Genomic DNA, 18,935 nt, shown 5'->3' with positions numbered 1-18,935 from the left:
ACCTGATGTGACCCAGATATAGGCCTTAGTTTCCCTGTGCTCTGTAGCAGGCTGTTTCAAGTCCAAGATGAACAGTCCTTGCCCACACCAAGGAAACTGAACTGTCATTCAGGCAGTTCTTACCCTCCAGGTCAGTCACTGTACCCACCATGCTTGGTGTTTCAGAGGCAGAGAGCAGGGATCATCCGCAGACCCAGTTCCTTAAATGACCTTGATCAAAGTCAAGACGAGAAAGAGATTGACTTCCTAAAACTCCAGATCGTGGAGCAACAGAACCTCATTGATGAGCTTTCTAAGGTGAGTGTACTACATTTCCCTGGTGCCCTGTGCCCTCTGGAGCCACACCTCTTGCTGCCCTGTGCCCTCTGGAGCCACACCCCTTGCTGCCCTGTGCCCTCTGGAGCCACACCCCCTGCTGCCTTGTGCCCTCTGGAGCCACACCCCCTGCTGCCCTGTGCCCTCTGGAGCCACACCCCCTGCTGCCTTGTGCCCTCTGGAGCCACACCCCCTGCTGCTGTGTGCCCTCTGAAGCCACACCCTCTATTATCCTGTGCACCCACTGGAGCTATCCTCCCCCGACAGCCTGTGTCCCTCTAGAGCAGCACCCCTGCTCACTGCACATCCTCTGCTTCCATGCCCTCTGTCTGCACTCCACCCCTAGCCACCACATGCCCTCTGTTGCCACACACCCCAATCTGCTACACACCTTTTACTCTCTACTGCTGTCTCCCCTGCTTCAGCTCTCTATGGTAGAAATGGGGCAAGGGAGAGCAGGGATGCATTTGTAGGGGGCTCCTCAGCTGCCCCTATCAAGTCACTACTTAAAATAACCTTCTCTAAATGGGTCCCTGACCCTGAGTCTCCTAACACTGTGGACCTCAGAGCCCAAGGCCAGCAAGAACTGGCTGTGTTGGTAAGAAAACACCATAGCCAGATATCCTAAGAACACGCTATCTCTGTTCTCTAAGGTTTGGAAGCCAAGGACACAAGTCCAAAACCAGAGTGGGTGGCTGCACTCCATCCACATACTCTGGCAGGAGCCTTCCCCTAGACAGCCCTTGTGAACACCAGTGTTCCCTGCTGTGGGCCTATCTTTCCTCTCAATACCACCATGGCTTCCTTCTCTTCTGTTTCCTGTAGGGAACACTGTCACTGGGCTTGGTTCATCCTAACCTCCTATGATCTCATTACAGCATTTTTACTTAGATACACCTTCCAAGACCCAATTTCCAAAGCAGGTTCCGTTCACAGGTTTGGTGGATAGAGACCTGGACACCTTTTGGTGGGGCTACCATGTCGGTGTTTCCATTTCTCTGTCCTTGTGCCAGCCCCATGTCCCAAGCATGGGTTGGTTCATAGCTTCATAAAATCCTTTCCTGGAGCATCTTCTTCCTGTTGGAATGCTGGTTGAGTTCATGATGAGGCTGTTTCAAAAGTAGGTGCCTCTAGTCACCCTGTGTCCTTTGGAAAGCAGCAGCAGGACAGCGGCACAGACTTCTGTCCCTGGTCTGCCTTGTAATGACCAAACCTGCTCTTCATCAAACACGGGAAGATCCCTCTCCCAACTCCCCAGACTATGGTGGTCTTACAGAGGTGGCCCTCACTGTCCCTGCTGGGGACCTAAGTTCTTTTCTCATTCAGTCTCAACAATGTTGTTTGATGAGAGAAATGGGAAAAGGTTGAATTCTTGATTGATAGCAATTTCTGAAAAGCCTCTTTCTCCTTCTCAGAGGGAGTAACAGGACACCCACTGTGAACAAAGACCCCTGGTACCCTGGAAGGTTCAGGGAGCCCCCCATAAAAGAAGAAGGAGTATTAGGGTCCAAACGTCCTTCTGGGGAGTGAGTGCATGGTCCTTAGTCCTCTACCAGCCATGTGACTCTAAGGTTAGAGTTCAGAGATTCTGGGGGCCTTCTCTCTGGCCTCTGCACTGTCCATGGTGTGATGTGGTGTTTTCTCCCCCCAGACCCTGGAGACAGCAGGCTTTGTGAAGAGTGTGTTGGTAAGCACGGACTGGCACCACCTTGCTTGCTGCATGTTCTCCTTGCCCCGGGTAGCAACGTGGACCCATTCTATGGCCCCTTATAGTCTAGACAGAAGCAGCTGCAGAAGTCTTGGGTGGGACTTCTCACAGCACTCCCTGGCCAAGCTTGTAGTGGTGCCTGGTCATACTGGATCTGCCCTAGGCAACACAACACCAGTTCCAGTGGTTTTTCTGTTTACTCCTGAAAGGTCAGAACCAAGAGGCCACCTTTGCCACTCCAACCAGTTTCTCCCAACCGGCAGTAACAGGCTGTGTTTCTGTAGCTGCTTCACCCTCACTTGTGACAGAGAAAACACAAAGTCACAGAGCAGCTTCAGAACAGTGAAGCAGGCAGGGTCTCAGGAACTCCCTCTCCATAAGCAAGGAATACTTCTCATGGAGCAGAAGGGGCCTGGGCCACCCAGCCTCCTTGAATGTCCAGTTTTCTACGACCCAGGGCCACCCACCTGGGGTTTGCTGACCTCAGGTTGACAAACACCTGCTAGTGTGCATGATCTCCTTAGCAATCCATCAACCCCAGACCACCGTCTACATGGTGTGGTGCAAGCCTAAACCTGTGTGCTTACCAGGCACCTGCTCGCTGCTTAAACAGACCTCCTGCCTGGCTTTTGCAGGAGCGTGACAAGCTGTCGAGGTACCGGAAGCAAAGAAAGAAAATGGCGAAACTCCCCAAGGTAAAGGAAGAGGAGGGCTCGGGCATAAAATGCAAGCTTCTGAAGACCATGTGAGACTAGTGAATCTCTTCCTTTGCACATGTAAAGGAAAGTTTATTAAAAAGGATCACTCTGAAATAACTCACATAAGATGCAAAGCAAATCCTGTTTATCCTTTTAAATGTTGTCAACTGAGATCAGGACATTACCCAGGAGAGAAGGACTGTTTCTCTTCGGGCTACAGAGTTGTAGTTGGGAGCATCAAATTCAAGTGGCCTTGGAAGTGTGTTTCATGGGTTTTTGTTCTGTTTTGTTTGTGACTATTTATCTTTATAATTTTCATTCATTCTTTGAGAAGTTCATACAATGCATTTATACAACATATTTTGATCATATCAATCTCCTACCCGCCTCCAGTTCCTTCCCAATCCCTCTCCTCATCCACAGACAGTGCTGATGGATTCAGTAGGATATACAGAGGCTTCAGCTGTCTTTACAGCTCAAACCCCAAGGTGGTGTTAGGTTCAGGGTCAGAAATACTGCTGATTCCAGTAAATTGTGAGGTAGAAACTCGGGCTCTAACTTGGAAGTAGAGGGGTGGGCTCACACTTGGAAGGATGGGCAATGGGTCTGTTTCCCACAGTTGATCTTTAGTGAGTTCCTAAGGTCGGTGGTCAGTGTGTACCCCTGTGGTGTGAACAGCCAGCTGGGCTCAACAGTCAGGGCATGGGACATATCTGGGACCTATTCCACCAAGACAACCCCACCCCATTCTCAGTGTTTGAGAGGCATGAAGGTCAGGTCCAGGTCAGGCGGTATGTTAAAATCAAAAGACCTGGTGGATCGGCCTGGGGCCAGGCAGCAGGCAGCAGTGTGTGGTGGGAATGGGTCAGTGAAAAGTGGGAACACAAAGAGCTGGTGGGGCCTCAGCACAAATGTTCTTGCAGTCCTAACCAGTGGGACCGCAGGGGATGAAGGTGGAGTGTGTGAAGGTGACCTTCAGAGAAGGGTGATGTGAAAGACCAGGCCACCAGTGTGGTTTCAGTTCAGTAATCAGAGACCAGAGGAGCTGAGATAAAACTGCCTGTTCTCTGCACATTTCTATGAGGAAGCTTGGGAAAGACTTGGGTACAGGAAAAACCTGCCTCGGAGGGGCTCAGGGAAGTTTCTCTGAATGTTCAGGACTCCACTAAGCAAGTGTTTGGTGGTTATTCAACCAGAACACTGAGGTAGCCAGCCGTCAGCTACAGGAGAAAAGCAGGCAGCACTGCTACTACCTGGGATGTGCATCACTCAGGAAGGAACATGAAAGGCTAGAAAAGTGGTTTTGGGGGCACTTGGTGGTCCTAGGTCCCAGGCACAAGCCTCTCTGAAAAGTTTTGGAAGAAGGACCAATAGAGAGACCCAAGGTGGCAATGGCCAACTAGTGATGCAGAATCAGCTGAGGAAGGAAGAAATCCTGGGCTGAAAGAAGATGGAGCCTTCTGGACTTTGTAACGCTCTTAAAACCTAGGTAAACAAAGCTTAGGATTTTGAAGGAAGAGCTTCTCAAACTAGTCAGCAAGAGGACCCAGTTTCGCTTGGTTTCTAGTCCTATCTGTCAACAAAGAGAGGTTGCGCGGTGAATGCACAGCAGCCTGGAGCTCATTATCCACCCTCTGTGAGTCCGGAAGGCATGAGGGTCAGGGACCATGGGCCACTTCTCCATCCTCCCTCCATGATAACAAAGCTGACTTATAAGGTCCAGACCTCTATCTGGGCCTGTGTGAGACCCACCTCAGTCCTTCTTGAAGAACAACAGCAAACAGGGTGAATATTATTGGAGCTGCCCGGTGGTGTGGGGGACAGCTTCACAGATGTGACTACATACCTGGACAACAGGAAGAGGAGGCAGAGGGAGGTCTAGGGCTTCAGCCATGCCTAGCTTGGATTGCACTAATGCATTGCGTTTGGGTCAGAAGCCAGTTGTCGTGGAGACCTTTTTTGGATATGATGAAGAAGCTTCCCTGGAGTCCGATGGATCTTCCATTTCTTATCAAACTGACAGGACGGATCAGACCCCATGCACCCCCGAAGATGACCTAGAAGAGGTAATCTAAATCTCCCATAGACTTATTTGACTAGCCAGTCCTTAGGGATCGGTGTAGCAGAGTCAGGTGGGGCAAGAGCTCGGGTGGAGGTCTCACGGGAACCCTGCTCCCTTTGGGTCTTCTGGTCCACCTCTGGAGGCCCTCTCCTTGGCACAGTGACAAACAACATTTACATTGCTTGGGTGTGTGGCTCCTGAGGGCTACCCCTTGCCTGTGGTGTCTGGTCTTGCTTGTTCTCTCCGTAGAGCTTGAGCCCAATATGAGGGGTGTGGAGGGCTCCCCAGTCTCTTCAAAGGCTTTCCAGAAATTTCTGAACCTCCAACCAAGAGGCCAGCACTATTTCAGGGCCCATCAGAGCATCCGTGTATGGAGAGGAGCCTTTAGCATATTAAAACAGTCAACTGTCCTGTTTGGCTAGCACTTCCCACCAGAACAATGACCAAGTCAAGTCCAGCAATCACCTCAGCACCCAGGCATTAAAAATGATGGTTTGCCTTTTTGGGGACTGCTCCAGCCCCTATGGGCAGGAAGTGGTAGTTCACAGCCTTGACCAGGCTCAGTGGCAAGACTACAGATGGCCTTCCCTGAGACGCAGGAGTATGGTCCAAAGACTTTGGGCTTGCTCGGAAATCTATCATAAAGCTTCCCCTACCATCAGCCTTGGGGAACTAGTGGGCAGGGAGGAAAGATGGATTGAGTCACCCCTAGATATGGCCTACTGTCCAAAGGGACAGCAGGACTCCATGGTGACATCAGACCCACTTGCATCTGCCATCTAGCTGTGACAGTATGTGCCAGCACATCTAGAAGCACATATTCATGATGCTGCCGGTGTGAGCCTGAGGTAAACAACGTTGGCACAGATCTGGGGTGGTGGTGCTGCAGTACCAGGGATTGTGCTCCCCACAGAGCCCCATAACACATTTCCACCAGCAGAACTGTTAGGGAGCCTCCTCTATCATAAAGAGCCCTCTGAGTCAGGGTAGGTAGGAGTTCCACTGGAACCCCTGGTCACTGGCTACCAACCAACAGCGCTTACCTTCCTCATGGCTAATTCAGCCACACCATACTTCACCTCCCCAGGACCCAAGGGTTACCACCCAGGAAAGCCTCCTTCTTAGTAGCTCAGGATCCTGAGTCTTACTCCTCTCCACAGGCTGCAGAGTCCTCCTGGCACACTTCTTAGTTTCTTCACTATACCTCTCTGGGAAGAGTGGAGCTTGTTTGAGGGTTCTACCATGTGGGGCCCAGGTTAACGCTCGCTCTCTCTCTCCTCCTCCCTCTCTCCCTCCCTCCCTGCACCCCCTCTTCCTCTCTCTCTCTCTGTACATGTGATGCCTGTGTGGTGCCCATGTGCTACTCTAGGGTATGGCCAAGGAAGAGACGGAGCTGAGGTTCCGGCAGCTGACCATGGAGTACCAGGCATTACAGCGAGCCTACGCCTTACTGCAGGAACAAGTCGGAGGGACCCTGGATGCAGAACGAGAAGTTAAGGTCTAAATGACTTCTAATCTGCGACGTCCCAGCTCCCACTCAGCTTCGTTCCATTTGTTCCTAAGATCCTACAGGGACACTCCACTTGCCTAAACTTTTGAGATAAGGTCCCTTATTCCACAGTTACTGGGTCCTGGGTATTAGCCAGAGCTAAGGAACCCAGGGTTGGGTCAGCATGTGAGATAGGGGTGGGGCTGGCATGGATGTGGGTGAGGGTCCCTGTCTCTACCACAGGCTGTAGCTGACATACACAGGGCCCAAGTCTTCTAAGATGACACCACCTTTACAGACTCTGAAAGCAGTTACACTAAGGACAGTCTGGGTTTGTAAGCAGGAGTTTCAGGGCTCCCGTCTGCTTCTCTGGACGTGTCCCATCAGTCAGCAGTATCCAGGCAACACTGACAGCAGGGCTGGGAGTGTGGATGGGGACTCTGCTGGCTATCTGGAGGCAGTGAGGATACCAAGTCTCAGGAAGAGACACAGGAAAGGGGATCCTTTTCCCGGCTTTCCAGGGGCAGCTGCTTTAGGAACTGTGGCTGGTATAGTAAGGAGACAGTCCTCTTCCTGGGGAGAGGTGGAGCTCTCCGGATCCCTGGGGCTCTTGTGAGGTCTTCTCTCTGGTTGTCCACAACCTCCCTATTCACTCTGCAGGGAAAGAGGCAAAACTGAGCAACTTAGGGCTTTGGGAAAACAACACAACTTCTCGGATGAGCTGAACTGAGACATAGTACTCTGCAGCCTGTGTCTTTGAGTATGTCTGTCTGTCTGGGCTGTTGGAGAAAATTTGATGTATTCTTCTCCTTTCCTACAGACCCGTGAGCAGCTGCAAGCAGAAGTACAAAGAGCACAGTCGCAGGTGGAGGACCTAGAAAAGGCTCTGGCTGAGCAGGGGCAGGTGAGGTCCTCTGGCTGCTTGTAGCGTTAGTATCCTATATCTGTGCTAGGGAGTCCTGGGAGAGCCATGACCCTTGGTGGGTCCCAGGTTTCCTGTTCAAGAGGAATGGAGTGTGGAAGCACACACCTATGTGGAAAGTGTTCGATGCATGCTGCAAAGCTGAGCAGGTACAGTATGTCTCAGTTTCTAATACCTGGAATGAATTCCCTGGCAAGCTGCAAGTGAAGCAAGAATCTACCTACCCGTGGAAAAAGGCTTCTCCCTGGCTTGTCCACCATTGCTCAGAGGGCAAATTTCAAGCTACTCCTAGCTTAGCTCCTGACCTGGGTTTCTGGGGACTCATCACTTCCCTGCAATCAAATGGCTCAAGGTGTTTGTTACCACTCCCCATACCAGAACACCACTTCCAGATTCTTCGATCCCATGGAAGTATGTGCCCCCTGTGTGGCCATGCTCCCTTGGTCCTTGTCCAGCCCCAATACCAGGTGGCACCCAATGTATTAGCTGCCAGTTGGGCAAGCAGGAAGCTGGACAAATTGGATCGGTGTCCTAGAATACAGTGCCATAGAACCAGTTGTCTCTTGACACACAGAGCCCACTTATCTTCATTCCCTGACCTTCATGTATTGATGGTGTTCAGACAGGACCATGCATGGCCTTCACAGACCAAGGGGTGGTCCTGGGCCAGTCAGCACAGCTGGGTCATACGCCAGGTGGCTGCTGTTCTGGGAAAAGGAATCAAACACCATGTCCCAAGCCCCGTCCCTAATTCAGAAGCTATCTTCAATAGATAACTGCTTGCAGAGAAAAATTAGTTTGCTCCAACAGAGTCTCACTAGGCATACAAACCACTCTTAAGGGCAGGCCTCAGGCCCAGCGGCAGATGGCTAACACAAAACAAACTCAGTGTCATTGTTATAGGGTTCTTGTGTTGTATGTGCTTTCCTTTTCCTTTTTCTTTTGACTTTACAGGTCTTTTATTTGTATGTTGTGATGTCTGGTTTTGTGTTTTCATAGGATGTCTGTGTATGCAAATGTGTGTGTTTTGTTTTTGTTTTTCTTACAACTTTATTTAAAAAAACAGACACATGTACAGATTTTTAAAGGCATTTTGGCATAAAACTATATGAATATATTTTTGTCAGTACTTGATTTTTTTAAAGGTTTGGTAGTATCCATTGAAATCTTACTAGTTATAATAAGCATAAAGTACATGTAAAACAAAACGTAACATGGAAATGGTCAAAGTTTTCTTGGTGTGTAAAGATTAAACATAATGCTTTTTAAATGCCAAAAATTGCTACAAGGCTATCTTCTTAGCTCTTGGGTTATTAATGATTTAAGGTCTAGGGGTGCTACACTCTGAGAGGGTGGTATATATTTATTGTTTTGTTTTGTTTTGTTTTGTTTTTTCTAAGGGCTGAGGATTCCACTTTTTGGCCTTTCTTTTTTCTTTTTTCTTTTTTTTTTTTCTTTTGAATGTGTGTTTTTATGTCTATATGTCTTGTGGGTTTTTTTTCTTAGTTCTTTTTTTCTGTTTGTTTGCATTGTTCTATTTTGGTTTTCTTCATTATTATTTCTTTTTTGATACCTGCTTGTTTCCTAACAAGAGAGAGAGAGAGAAAGGGCATGTGTGGATTTGCATGTGTGGTGAAGTTGGAGGATCTGGGGAAAGTTTGGAGGAGAAACTAATTGAAATATAATGTATGAAAAATATCTATTTTTAATATTTAAAAAAAGATCACCACACCCTTCATCTTTAGACCTAACCACACCTCTGCAGGGACCTTTGTGGGGAGGAGCTTCTCAATGAAGCCCCGTGTCTAAGTCACCCTGCTCTCTTCCCAACACAGGTTTAAACTTAAGAATGGTGGGGGGGGGGTAAGAAGGATGTCCTGGGCACACTGAATTTCCTCCCAAGTCGCACCTGGAGGCTGTGTCAGGAGGCCTCCACACATGTCCTCTGACAGAACACAAGCCTGCAATATGCCCAGGTGTCATGCTAAGTGTAAAGTGATCAGGACCCCACCTTGCATGTGCCACCTACTCCTACTTGCCGGAGTCCTCACAAGTCAACACTGCCTGGTCATGAGACGTTTACACTTCACAGAGTGCCTGATTCAGGAACCCTGGCCTGGGATGCTGTCCACATAGTGGTTCAGAGCACCATGGAGATGTCCTCTCAATGCAGGGCTAGCTGTACCTATCCAAGCTCTTAGATAGAATGGGCACCGCACAAAGGTTTTCTTACGTACACTGCCCACTGGTGGTCGCTTCCCAAGCAGGTGCTGGTGTGCTCAGTTCCACCCAGTCCTGGTTGGAGGCAGCCCCCGAAGTGTTGTCTTGCAGCGTATTCATGTGTGCATTTCAATCCCATTTTCAAGGATATGAAGTGGATTGAAGAGAAGCAAGCACTGTATCGACGGAATCAAGAGCTTGTAGAGAAGGTAAGCCCTGCTTCCCACCTGTGCATGGCTCTGGCAGGGTGCCTTTGTGCTTACAGGGTATGTGGTAGACTTTGTGGGCTGGCGGTAGGCTTAGGCACAAGTTCCAGGCCTTTCTGTGGTTCTCCCTGTAGCAGCTCAAGACATCCCACTTCCTGTGGAAGTGTCTAGTGATGGCTGAATTGGCTCACTTACAATTATTCAATGTGAATTAATGTTCACATTGCTGGTCTCCATATTAGAACAGGTTTTTAGGTCTCTAAGTTCAGTTCAGGGAGAGGTGGATATAGCTGTAAGCTCTGCAGTGGACATCTACCTTCATGGAATTTCTGAGGGTGTGAACCATGAACAGCAGATACTGTGCTAACCTTTGGTTCTTGTTTTGTGATACCAGTGATCAAACCCAGGACCTTGTGCATGCTAGACATGTGCCTGGGTACTTAACACTGAACTATGTACCAGCCCCATGTGTTCACTCGTAGGAAGGCAGGATACTACATCACTCATTACTAGTGCTATTAAATTGCACATGAATTATCCACTTCAAATCTGGAGTGTAGCCAGATAACCACATAGCCATTCATTCTTCTCCTGGGCCTTAGACCAGTCTGAGCTCCAGCAACTGCACAGTGATAACTTATCCTCAGTAGATTCCTTCCTGCTCAATTTTTGTGGAGCCAGTTTTCCTGGACAGCCCTGTTGTACTAGGCAAGTGCCCCTTTCTCACAGAAGCAAACGGCTGTCCAAAAAGCTAGTCTGAGTTCTCTTGAGAGAATCAGATGCTTTCTCACCCTACTTCTCTACTTCCTGTTCTTCAGATAAAACAAATGGAGACAGAGGAGGCACGGCTGAAGCATGAGGTCCAGGATGCGAAGGACCAGAATGAGCTGCTAGAATTCAGGATCCTGGAGCTTGAGGTAGGCTAGGCCAGGGAGGTGGGTCACCCAAGCAGGTGGGCTGCCGGGTTGTGAGCTGAGCTCCTCCTCTCTAACCTCTCAGCTTGTGAGTCTATGAATAGAAACCCAGAGGCCACATGGGAAAGAAGAGGCCAGATGGAGTCAACTGTAGCTCTCAGGAGGGATGTGACAGATGGATAGAGTGAGGTCACCTGGGGTAGGGGTAGGGGTGACAAGCAAGAAGCCATTGTTGAAAAGGGAAAGAAAAACAAAACAAACAGAAAGCCCAGGACAGCTTTTAGACCTGTGACCTCAGCAAAGCACTGTGTCTCCCAGTGCCCAGGCACTGGGATAGCCTAGCGGACATCCATTCTTATTTGTAGAAGTCTCTTAGTGTGGCAGAGGTCCCGTGTAGTGGTCATGCACCCTTCAACTTTGCCCTGCTCCCCCTAGTCTGTGACCTCTGCTATGACCTACAGAGGAGGAGAGACAGAGATCCTTGGGAGAAGGTCAAGCTGTGCTTAGGGCCCATGTCACTGTGCCACTTTTCACTGTGACAATGGGTGGGCAGTGTGGCTCACTACAGCTAGGGGAAGTTCTTATTTCCTTGATGGACATTCCCGCACAGTCCTCTGTCCTCCCATCTCAGCTCAGTTGGTGGAAGCTTGTTGGATACCAAGTCCAGATGGACCCGCTGCTCAGAGTCCTCCCAAACACCTTCCTTGGCACTGGAGGGTTATGAATCTGACTCTCTGCCCTCTGTGAGTCTTGGGCACCTGTGTGTGTCCTCTGTATAAGATCCATGTGCAGTTGCCTCGTCCAGAGCTATTGTTGACAGTCCCATGGGTGGCTTTACCTGAGGTCTGTCCTCTAAGCCTTCTCAAAGTCCCTGGTGCTTGAGAATGGATGAGCAAGTGAACCCTGGGATGGGTCCCAGTATACCACATAGGGAGGACTCTATAGAACTAGCATCCCTACCACTTAAGGCAGCAAGCACACAGAGATAACCTTCTGGGCAAGTCCGTGGAGGTTTCTGCCCAAGGACTCCACTAAAGTTGAGCTTGGGCAACATCACTTGACTCTTCAGGGGATGATGGTCTTAGTGCTCTCCTGGCCGCAGCACTGGGACGGGGAGGAGATAGAATGAGAACAGCCTATCCCTGCCATGCCTTCTGTTCTTTGTCTCAGGAGAGGGAGAGAAAGTCACCAGCCATCAACTTCCACCACACACCTTTTGTGGATGGGAAGAGCCCCCTGCAGGTGTATTGTGAGGCTGAAGGTGTCACGGTAAGACTCTCTCCTCATTCCCCTTCCACGGTCTACCCAGCTGCCACTCACACATCCTCCTGTCCCTCTGTTTACCTCCTAGGACATCCTGGTCGCAGAGCTGATGAAGAAATTGGATATCCTGGGGGATAACGCCGTAAGTGTATGTTGCTCTCCTGACTTGTGCATGCCTCTTCATGCTGACCACCCCAGCCCAGCCCCCAGCCCAGGAGACCCTTGAGCCCATTCCAATCCCATGACAGACTACCCCAGACAAAGACCTTTCCTGAGGTGAAAAATCCTGCTTAGAATGCTCCCTGAATTTGAGGAAAGTTTGATCTTGGTGCATTGCTTCTAAAGCCCTAGGGCCCAGTCTTCTAGTCCTTGTTACTTCTAGTTATGCATGCTTAGTTTCTGGACCCTCATTGTATTGTAGCACTTCTGTGATGTGACCACAGAGTGCTTGGCTTGGTGGAGTGTTGCTCTTAGACAATCCAGGATCGTTGGGATTCTCAGTTCCCTGATTTGTGGACAGAAGCAGAGTTCATACATAGGTAATCTCTAAATCTCATTTGGAGAAAAGTTCCATTTCCTGCAGCAAACTCCTGAAAAGACTATTAATTACCAAGTGGACAAAGTAAACATAACACTCCACCACAGCTCCTATCCTTTCTTCCTTCCTTTCTTCCTTCCTTCACTCATTTCTTCCTTCCTTCCTTCCTTCCTTCTTCCCTTTCTTCCTCCCTTCCTTCCAAACATCATTTCATTCTCTGTCCAGCATTATACACACACACACACACACACACACACACACACACACACACACATGCATACATCTCCCACTCATTTATACATCTTCTACCCAACAATTTTTTGCTGACATCTAACCATCAATTTCTTCCCCATCATTCTATATTTTCATTCATCTTCTGCCTACCACCCCCTGCTTATTCACCCTTTATCCATTCATCCATCTGTCTCCATACATCCTTCTGTCCTGTTTACCATCCATCCATCCATCTATCTTCCTTCCATCTATCTACCCATCTACCCATCCATCCATTTTGATTCCATCCACCCATCTTCCATTCATCCTTCTTCCTTCCCTTCCTCTCTCCCTCCTTCTTAGCCTCCACTTCTCCCTTCGTCCCTCTATCCTCCATCTACTTCTCTGTTTATCCTCCCCACACTATCACACACATGTTGAGTTCTCCCACTTTCCCTGTGTGAGGTTTAGTGTTGACAGGAACCTTTCTCTTCATCTGCCCATTTCTTGGGAATCAGTGAGTGGCAGAGTAGGGAGAGGCACTTTCAGGGAATTCCCTGATGGCTGTGTCCACTCTTGATTATTATTCATTATAGCAAAGATGGCAAATCCCAGTTCCATAGCAGAGATAGCTATAGGACATTGTGTCCTGGGTTCTAACCTTAGGGTATACGTTCTGTCATGGATTCTAACTTCTGGTTTCCAACTAGAGAAACTGAGGCCTTCGAAAGTTACAGAGCAAATATAATGGCAGCTATGGTCCCACCGAGATCTGGGCCAAGGTTCTTCTTTAACCCAGTAGCTGCTCATATAAAAATACCATTAGCATAATTGCTCTAGGATCATCATACATCCTATGCAGTTACTCTCAGACAAACCAGGCATAAAAGGATGGCAATTGGAAGGAAGATGGCCAGAGCTCATACTTAGGAGACCCTGTCAGTTCCTACCTATGGGTCAAGTTCTAACTGTATTTAACATGATACAACACTGTATTGTGCAAGGACCCTGAGCTTGTGAGTCCTGTCTGGAAGTGTTCAGTGGCCCTACAAGTAAGGAACCAAGTGACTGTCACCTTTATAGTCAGAACACATAACTGCCATGGCTGCCGTTATCAGACACAAATCCCAGAGCATTTCCTATCAGCTTCAGGTCCCTCAGGAGCCAGAATACCAGGGGCAGAGTGGAGAATCCAATGGGGCTGGAATGGAATCCCATCCTTCATTGCAGATGATGCAGCTCAGGCTGCTGCAGTCACCCAGAGAAGAGAGGGCTAGAGACTGGTAAAACAGGGTTCTAACAAAGAAGGGCACCAGAACAAGACCTCCAGGGGTCAGAGGGTCAGACTGCATGCCCAAAAATGTATCAGTTTGCTTTGACACATACAAGTAGATCTCTTCAATCACCTTCAAGCTACTTTGTTCAGCCTTCTCAACACTGGTGTTCCTGCCCAGCAGACATAGCTAAGGCCACCCAGCCCTTAGGGGGAAGGAGCTTCTCCAAGCCTCCAAGGGCTTCTAGAACATGGGAAGTAAGGAAGAAGAGGAGCAGAGGAATGAGGAGACACGTGAGAAAGAGGAGCAGGGGTGGAGAACTACAGAACACTGAGGCCCAGCACTGGGAGATGAGGCTGCCCCCTTGTCCATCTCAGGGAGTGCAGCCACCTGCCTACTTTCTGTCAGAATGGTCACCTGTGAGAAACCTTGTAGCAGTAAATATAAAAATGGTTCTATTGTTACCAGCCTCCACATTCTCACTCTGCTGGAGCCGCACCAAGAGCCACTGGGGCCGTGCCAGTAGCAACTCCAGTGCAGAACTGGAGAGCAATCCCCTAAGCAGTTAGTTCCCAAGCCTGGTACCCACACATCTTGTTCCACAGGCCACGTAAAAACATGACTCCACAATCATTAACTTATCAAGCAGGTATATATGTTAAATTCTCAATCCACAAACCCTCTACACAATAAGCTTACAACCAGCAGACAAAGATATAAACTGCCCATCTAGATAAGATAAATTGACTCATAGATACCCTTAGAAATAATCATAACAACCTTTTCCATCTAGAGAAACATCTATGTCTGCTTCCATGTTTCCTCCTCCTGAATCTCCTCCATTCTCCACCTCCTCTTTCCTTACCAGAACTCTGTCCCCATCCACTCTCTACTGTCCAATCATGTATCACCTTGACATTAACCTACAGAATCTCACTCTGACTTGGGGGTTGGGAGAAGGAAAGAGGCACCCAGAGCCTTTATGGAGCTCACCTTACAAGAAGGAAGGCTAATTCTCCGAGTGACTCAGTCATGAAAATTCTAGGGGTAGAGTCAGGATCCTCTCTTCTAGCCTTAGCTGGCCATGCCTCCTGCTCCTCTTGTTCATCTCACACGGGAACTGGGGAGCCAGACTCCGTACTCTGGCAGTCTTCCTCTGGGTGTGTGGCTGACCACAGAGTGCCCCAAGGCCGGACAAATCCTGCTGGTTAAGACCACCTAGAGGCCCTTTGGGAACAAAACATGAATATAGAAAAAGGCAAAAGCAAACACCCCACAGAAACCGAGATCATTTCACAGTCATGAATACCTAATCTTCAGCATGGCTGCACATTCACAGTGTTGGCTTTAAGTAAAGACTGGGACAGAGCAGGCCAGAGAAACACTTGACTCCAGAATGTAGATCAGGCCTGCCTGCTGGTTAAGCTGCCCCAATAGCTGGTTCACTTAGACTTTGGATGTTCTGATGATGAGGGTGGATATGGACAGTGCCCCAGGGTGGACAAGATGGGGACAAAGGACATCAGAGATGCAGAAGGTAACAGAGTTGAAGTACCTTTCAGTTATCGCCCCAGCCCACATTTATTTACCACCCCAACCCTACCCCCCCACCTCTGATTCTGACTCTAACTCTGTTCTTCTTTTGTGCACAGAATCTGACCAATGAGGAGCAAGTGGTTGTCATTCAAGCCAGGACAGTCCTGACCTTGGCAGAAAAGGTAACAGGGACTTTGTGGATGTTTGGAAGAGGGACGGGCTTCTTTGGGTAGATACTCTTCCTGGGAGGAGAACCTTCATGGAGGGCCATGGTCCCCTAGGTCTTTCTTGTTTGTCTAGGGAAACTGGCCCAGATAGGTCAAACAGCACTGCCATGTATCTCTGCAAAGGGAAGATTCAAACACTGGCCCAAACACCTCTGCCACCACCTCTTCCCACAGAAACCCTGATGTAGACTCCCATCTTCACCTCCTCCAAGAGGTTGAAAGCTAGGTCGAGCCTATAAAACTGATGTTGTTCCTTAGTTCCTGGCCTCCCAGCCTCATCCTGGTTCTGGCCCTAACCTAGACTTTTTATCAGGCCACCATTAACACTTATTCAGACTTACCATGTAGGTAAAGGGAAACACAGCAAACAGAGTTTGGGAAACAGATCACTAAATCTCTCCAGGCATAGCTCTAAAAAGATGCACCTGCTCCCAAAATCAATTGTCCCTTCTCTTCTTGAAAAACTGGGAGTGGCAGGCATTCTGAATGTCAGGTGGGATGGGTGCTGGGTCCTTGATTGGGCTGGGTGCCTAGAGTCTACAATACCAGCTCAATTCTAACTCCTGTTTCTTAGCCAGGCTTCCCTTGATCATCCTCTAGGCCTTCTCCTTAGTGTTGAGTGTGTGTGTGTGTGTGTGTGTGTGTGTGTGTGTGTGTGTGTGTGTGTGTGTGTGTGTTGACATTGATCTTTGTATGAGAGGTGCTAATCACTGTCACCTGTTAACTGTGTTTGTGCCCAGTGGCTCCAGAGGATCGAAGAGACAGAGTCAGCACTGCAGCGGAAAATGGTAGATCTGGAGAGTGAGAAGGTCAGTGGAATTTCCCAAAGTGCCACCCGAAGCTGATGTTCACCAGTTCTGAATGCCTGAGGCCAAAGCCTGGCCCTCTGTGTTTCAGGAGCTGTTCAGTAAGCAGAAAGGCTACCTGGATGAGGAGCTGGATTACAGGAAGCAGGCCCTGGACCAAGCCCATAAGGTGAGAGCAGCAGCAGACATCTGCCTGCTTATCCACCCTAGTGAGCATCTCAGAGATCTGTGTGGCCAGTCTCAAAACCTTTAGGAGGCACCAAGACACTGTGGGGTCACTCTCTGCCAGTCTGAGTTTGGAGGACATGTTACTACTCATTCAGCAATGTATGGGGTGCAAGCACATGAAGACTCATGGCACACTGAGAACTGGTAGATACATTAAATTAGTTGATATAACAATTATCAAGAACACAGTGCATTCAAGAGTTAACTGAAGACAGCTGACTGTTCGTAGGATACACAATTCTACTGTTCCCTTTGTTCATCTGAAACTTGGAGAAATGCAAGTTTGACCTATGGTGTTTATCTGGTCATCCTTTGAAGAGTCATAACATAAAGGGAACATCCTTATGTAAAGAAAACGTTGAAAGCCCCAACATGCTTCGTGATGTTAGTCTTCATTCTGTTGCTATTTAAAAAAAAATACTTGAGATCAGGCAATGTGTAAAGAAACCAGGTTCTGGAGCCTGAAAGTCTGAAATTGGGTAACTATATCTTCTGGGCTCGGGTGAGGAATTGGCTTGTATCCCAACATTGTAAAAGTATCTAGGGAAATGAGATCACAGCAAGGCAGCCAGCCAGAGGGATTTGGAGGTCAGGATTGCTCTCCACTCCTGAGTCCCAAAGAACCACTCTGATTCCTTCTAAGAACAGTACTCTGATGACAGTACCCATAGGCTTCAAGGGTCCACTACCTTAGCACCATTATGCTCAGAACCAAGGTCTCACTCAGCACAAGCACTCCAGAGGCACACTCAAACCACTTCCAAACTAGGCATCTGGTCTCCATTCTGATAAGCAGTCCTTGCTGGCATCTACTTATAAAAAACCTGAGTTCCACTGGACCATTTGTTAACCTTTATGTTCCAAGAAGGGCATTGAACTCACTCAAGTGATGAGCCATAGTTGATTTAACAGGGACACTTATTGCTCAGTTGTTAAGACTTCCTAGGGAAACCAAAGCCCGCACATCCTTTCTAGGAGTTAGTTACACATGTGTAGGATAGTTATCTTGAGGGCGTTGTCTTGTCCATTTGAGAGTCCTTAAAGGCACAGAAAGGCACAGATGACAGCAGCTCAGGAAGAGCATCTAGCAGTCTAAGGTGTGGCTGAGGGCAGGTGTAGGAATCGGAGCATGGCTGCTCTGAGCTTCTCCTTCTTGGCCACTAACTAGCAGGAGATCTGAGGCTGGTGGATTTGGCTTCCATGGCAAGTAAGGTTGTTCATTTCTTCCTCCCTCGATTGTTGGGAGAATTAAACACCGACTCTGGCCTAAATCCAACAGATTGCTAGGATGTCTATGCAGGTTCTCATCTACTTCCTGTTACTCCCGAGCCACTGAGGTTCTGTTAGGGTTTGTATCTGTAACTGTCTGCTCAGCGGGAAAGCATATGGGTTTCCTATGCCTGTGGTGAGCATAGAGCCCTTTCCAGGCTGAAAACTAGGCTTGTGAATTAGGTTCCCCTGAGGGAAGCTGCCTCCCCAGGATAGTTACCATTACACCCCTGTCACTATACATACATCCGACTCTCTGCTATAAGGGGTTTGGGGGAGGACACTGCCAGGGAGCACTAAGGCCCTGGTCAGAAATACTGAGAAGTATTGCCTCCAAATACTACCCAGGGGGCGGTCCTCATGCCTCCAAGGAAAACTATTTGACTGCTTGAAGCATGGGACAGCTGACTGGTGTGAAAATGCTCATTTTGGGGACTCAAGTTGGAAGGTCTCAAGGCCATGGGGGTAGTGATGTTGACAGCAAGCAGAATGGCGACAGTGATGGTGATTATGGTGATGGTAACAGTAAAGGTGATGGTGATGGTAGTGGTAATGATAGGGATGACTGTAGTAATGATGGTGGGGATGATGGTGGGGAGGGTGATAGGGATGATCGGACTGATGATGGGTAATAGTGGTGATGGTGCTCATGGTGATAGTGGTAATGATGTTCATGGTGATGGTGATGGTGCTCATGGTGATAGTGATGGTGCTCATGGTGATGGTGCTCATGGTGATCGTGGTGATGGTGCTCATGGTGATAGTGGTAATGATGTTCATGGTGATGGTGATGGTGCTCATGGTGATAGTGGTGATAATGCTCATGGTGATGGTGCTCATGGTGATAGTAGTAATGATGTTCATGGTGAGAGTGATGGTGCGCATGGTGATAGTGATGGTGCTCATGGTGATGGTGCTCATGGTGATAGTGGTAATGATGTTCATGGTGATGGTGATGGTGCTCATGGTGATAGTGGTGATGATGCTCATAGTGATAGTGCTCGTGGTGATAGTGGTAATGATGTTCATGGTGATGGTGATGGTGCT

The 18,935-nt window shown here is 48.7% G+C and overlaps 1 protein-coding gene across 15 annotated transcripts in view; it reads left to right on the top strand.

Annotated features, from left to right (window-relative positions):
- The window catches only part of JAKMIP3 (Janus kinase and microtubule interacting protein 3), a gene marked incomplete at both ends in the record, with an annotated part of 53,591 nt that overhangs the window by 30,269 nt on the left and 4,387 nt on the right, over positions 1–18,935 (top strand). For 5 of the 15 annotated variants that reach the window (XM_080912480.1, XM_080912492.1, XM_080912491.1 and 2 more), the window contains 13 exons: positions 166–297; positions 1,967–2,002; positions 2,659–2,718; positions 4,659–4,787; positions 6,153–6,281; positions 7,093–7,176; positions 9,561–9,623; positions 10,439–10,537; positions 11,705–11,803; positions 11,886–11,945; positions 15,475–15,540; positions 16,326–16,394; positions 16,483–16,560. In XM_080912480.1, the coding sequence (XP_080768606.1) occupies positions 166–297; positions 1,967–2,002; positions 2,659–2,718; positions 4,659–4,787; positions 6,153–6,281; positions 7,093–7,176; positions 9,561–9,623; positions 10,439–10,537; positions 11,705–11,803; positions 11,886–11,945; positions 15,475–15,540; positions 16,326–16,394; positions 16,483–16,560 (1,104 nt within the window). The remainder of the gene's footprint in view (positions 1–165; positions 298–1,966; positions 2,003–2,658; positions 2,719–4,658; positions 4,788–6,152; positions 6,282–7,092; positions 7,177–9,560; positions 9,624–10,438; positions 10,538–11,704; positions 11,804–11,885; positions 11,946–15,474; positions 15,541–16,325; positions 16,395–16,482; positions 16,561–18,935) is intronic. The other 10 variants (XM_080912481.1, XM_080912483.1, XM_080912493.1 and 7 more) reach the window with 5 other exon arrangements.

The sequence above is a fragment of the Micromys minutus genome, assembly GCF_963924665.1.
Source record: "Micromys minutus genome assembly, chromosome: 2".
NCBI lineage: Eukaryota > Metazoa > Chordata > Mammalia > Rodentia > Muridae > Micromys > Micromys minutus.
This window is presented reverse-complemented; position numbering and strand designations above follow the sequence as displayed.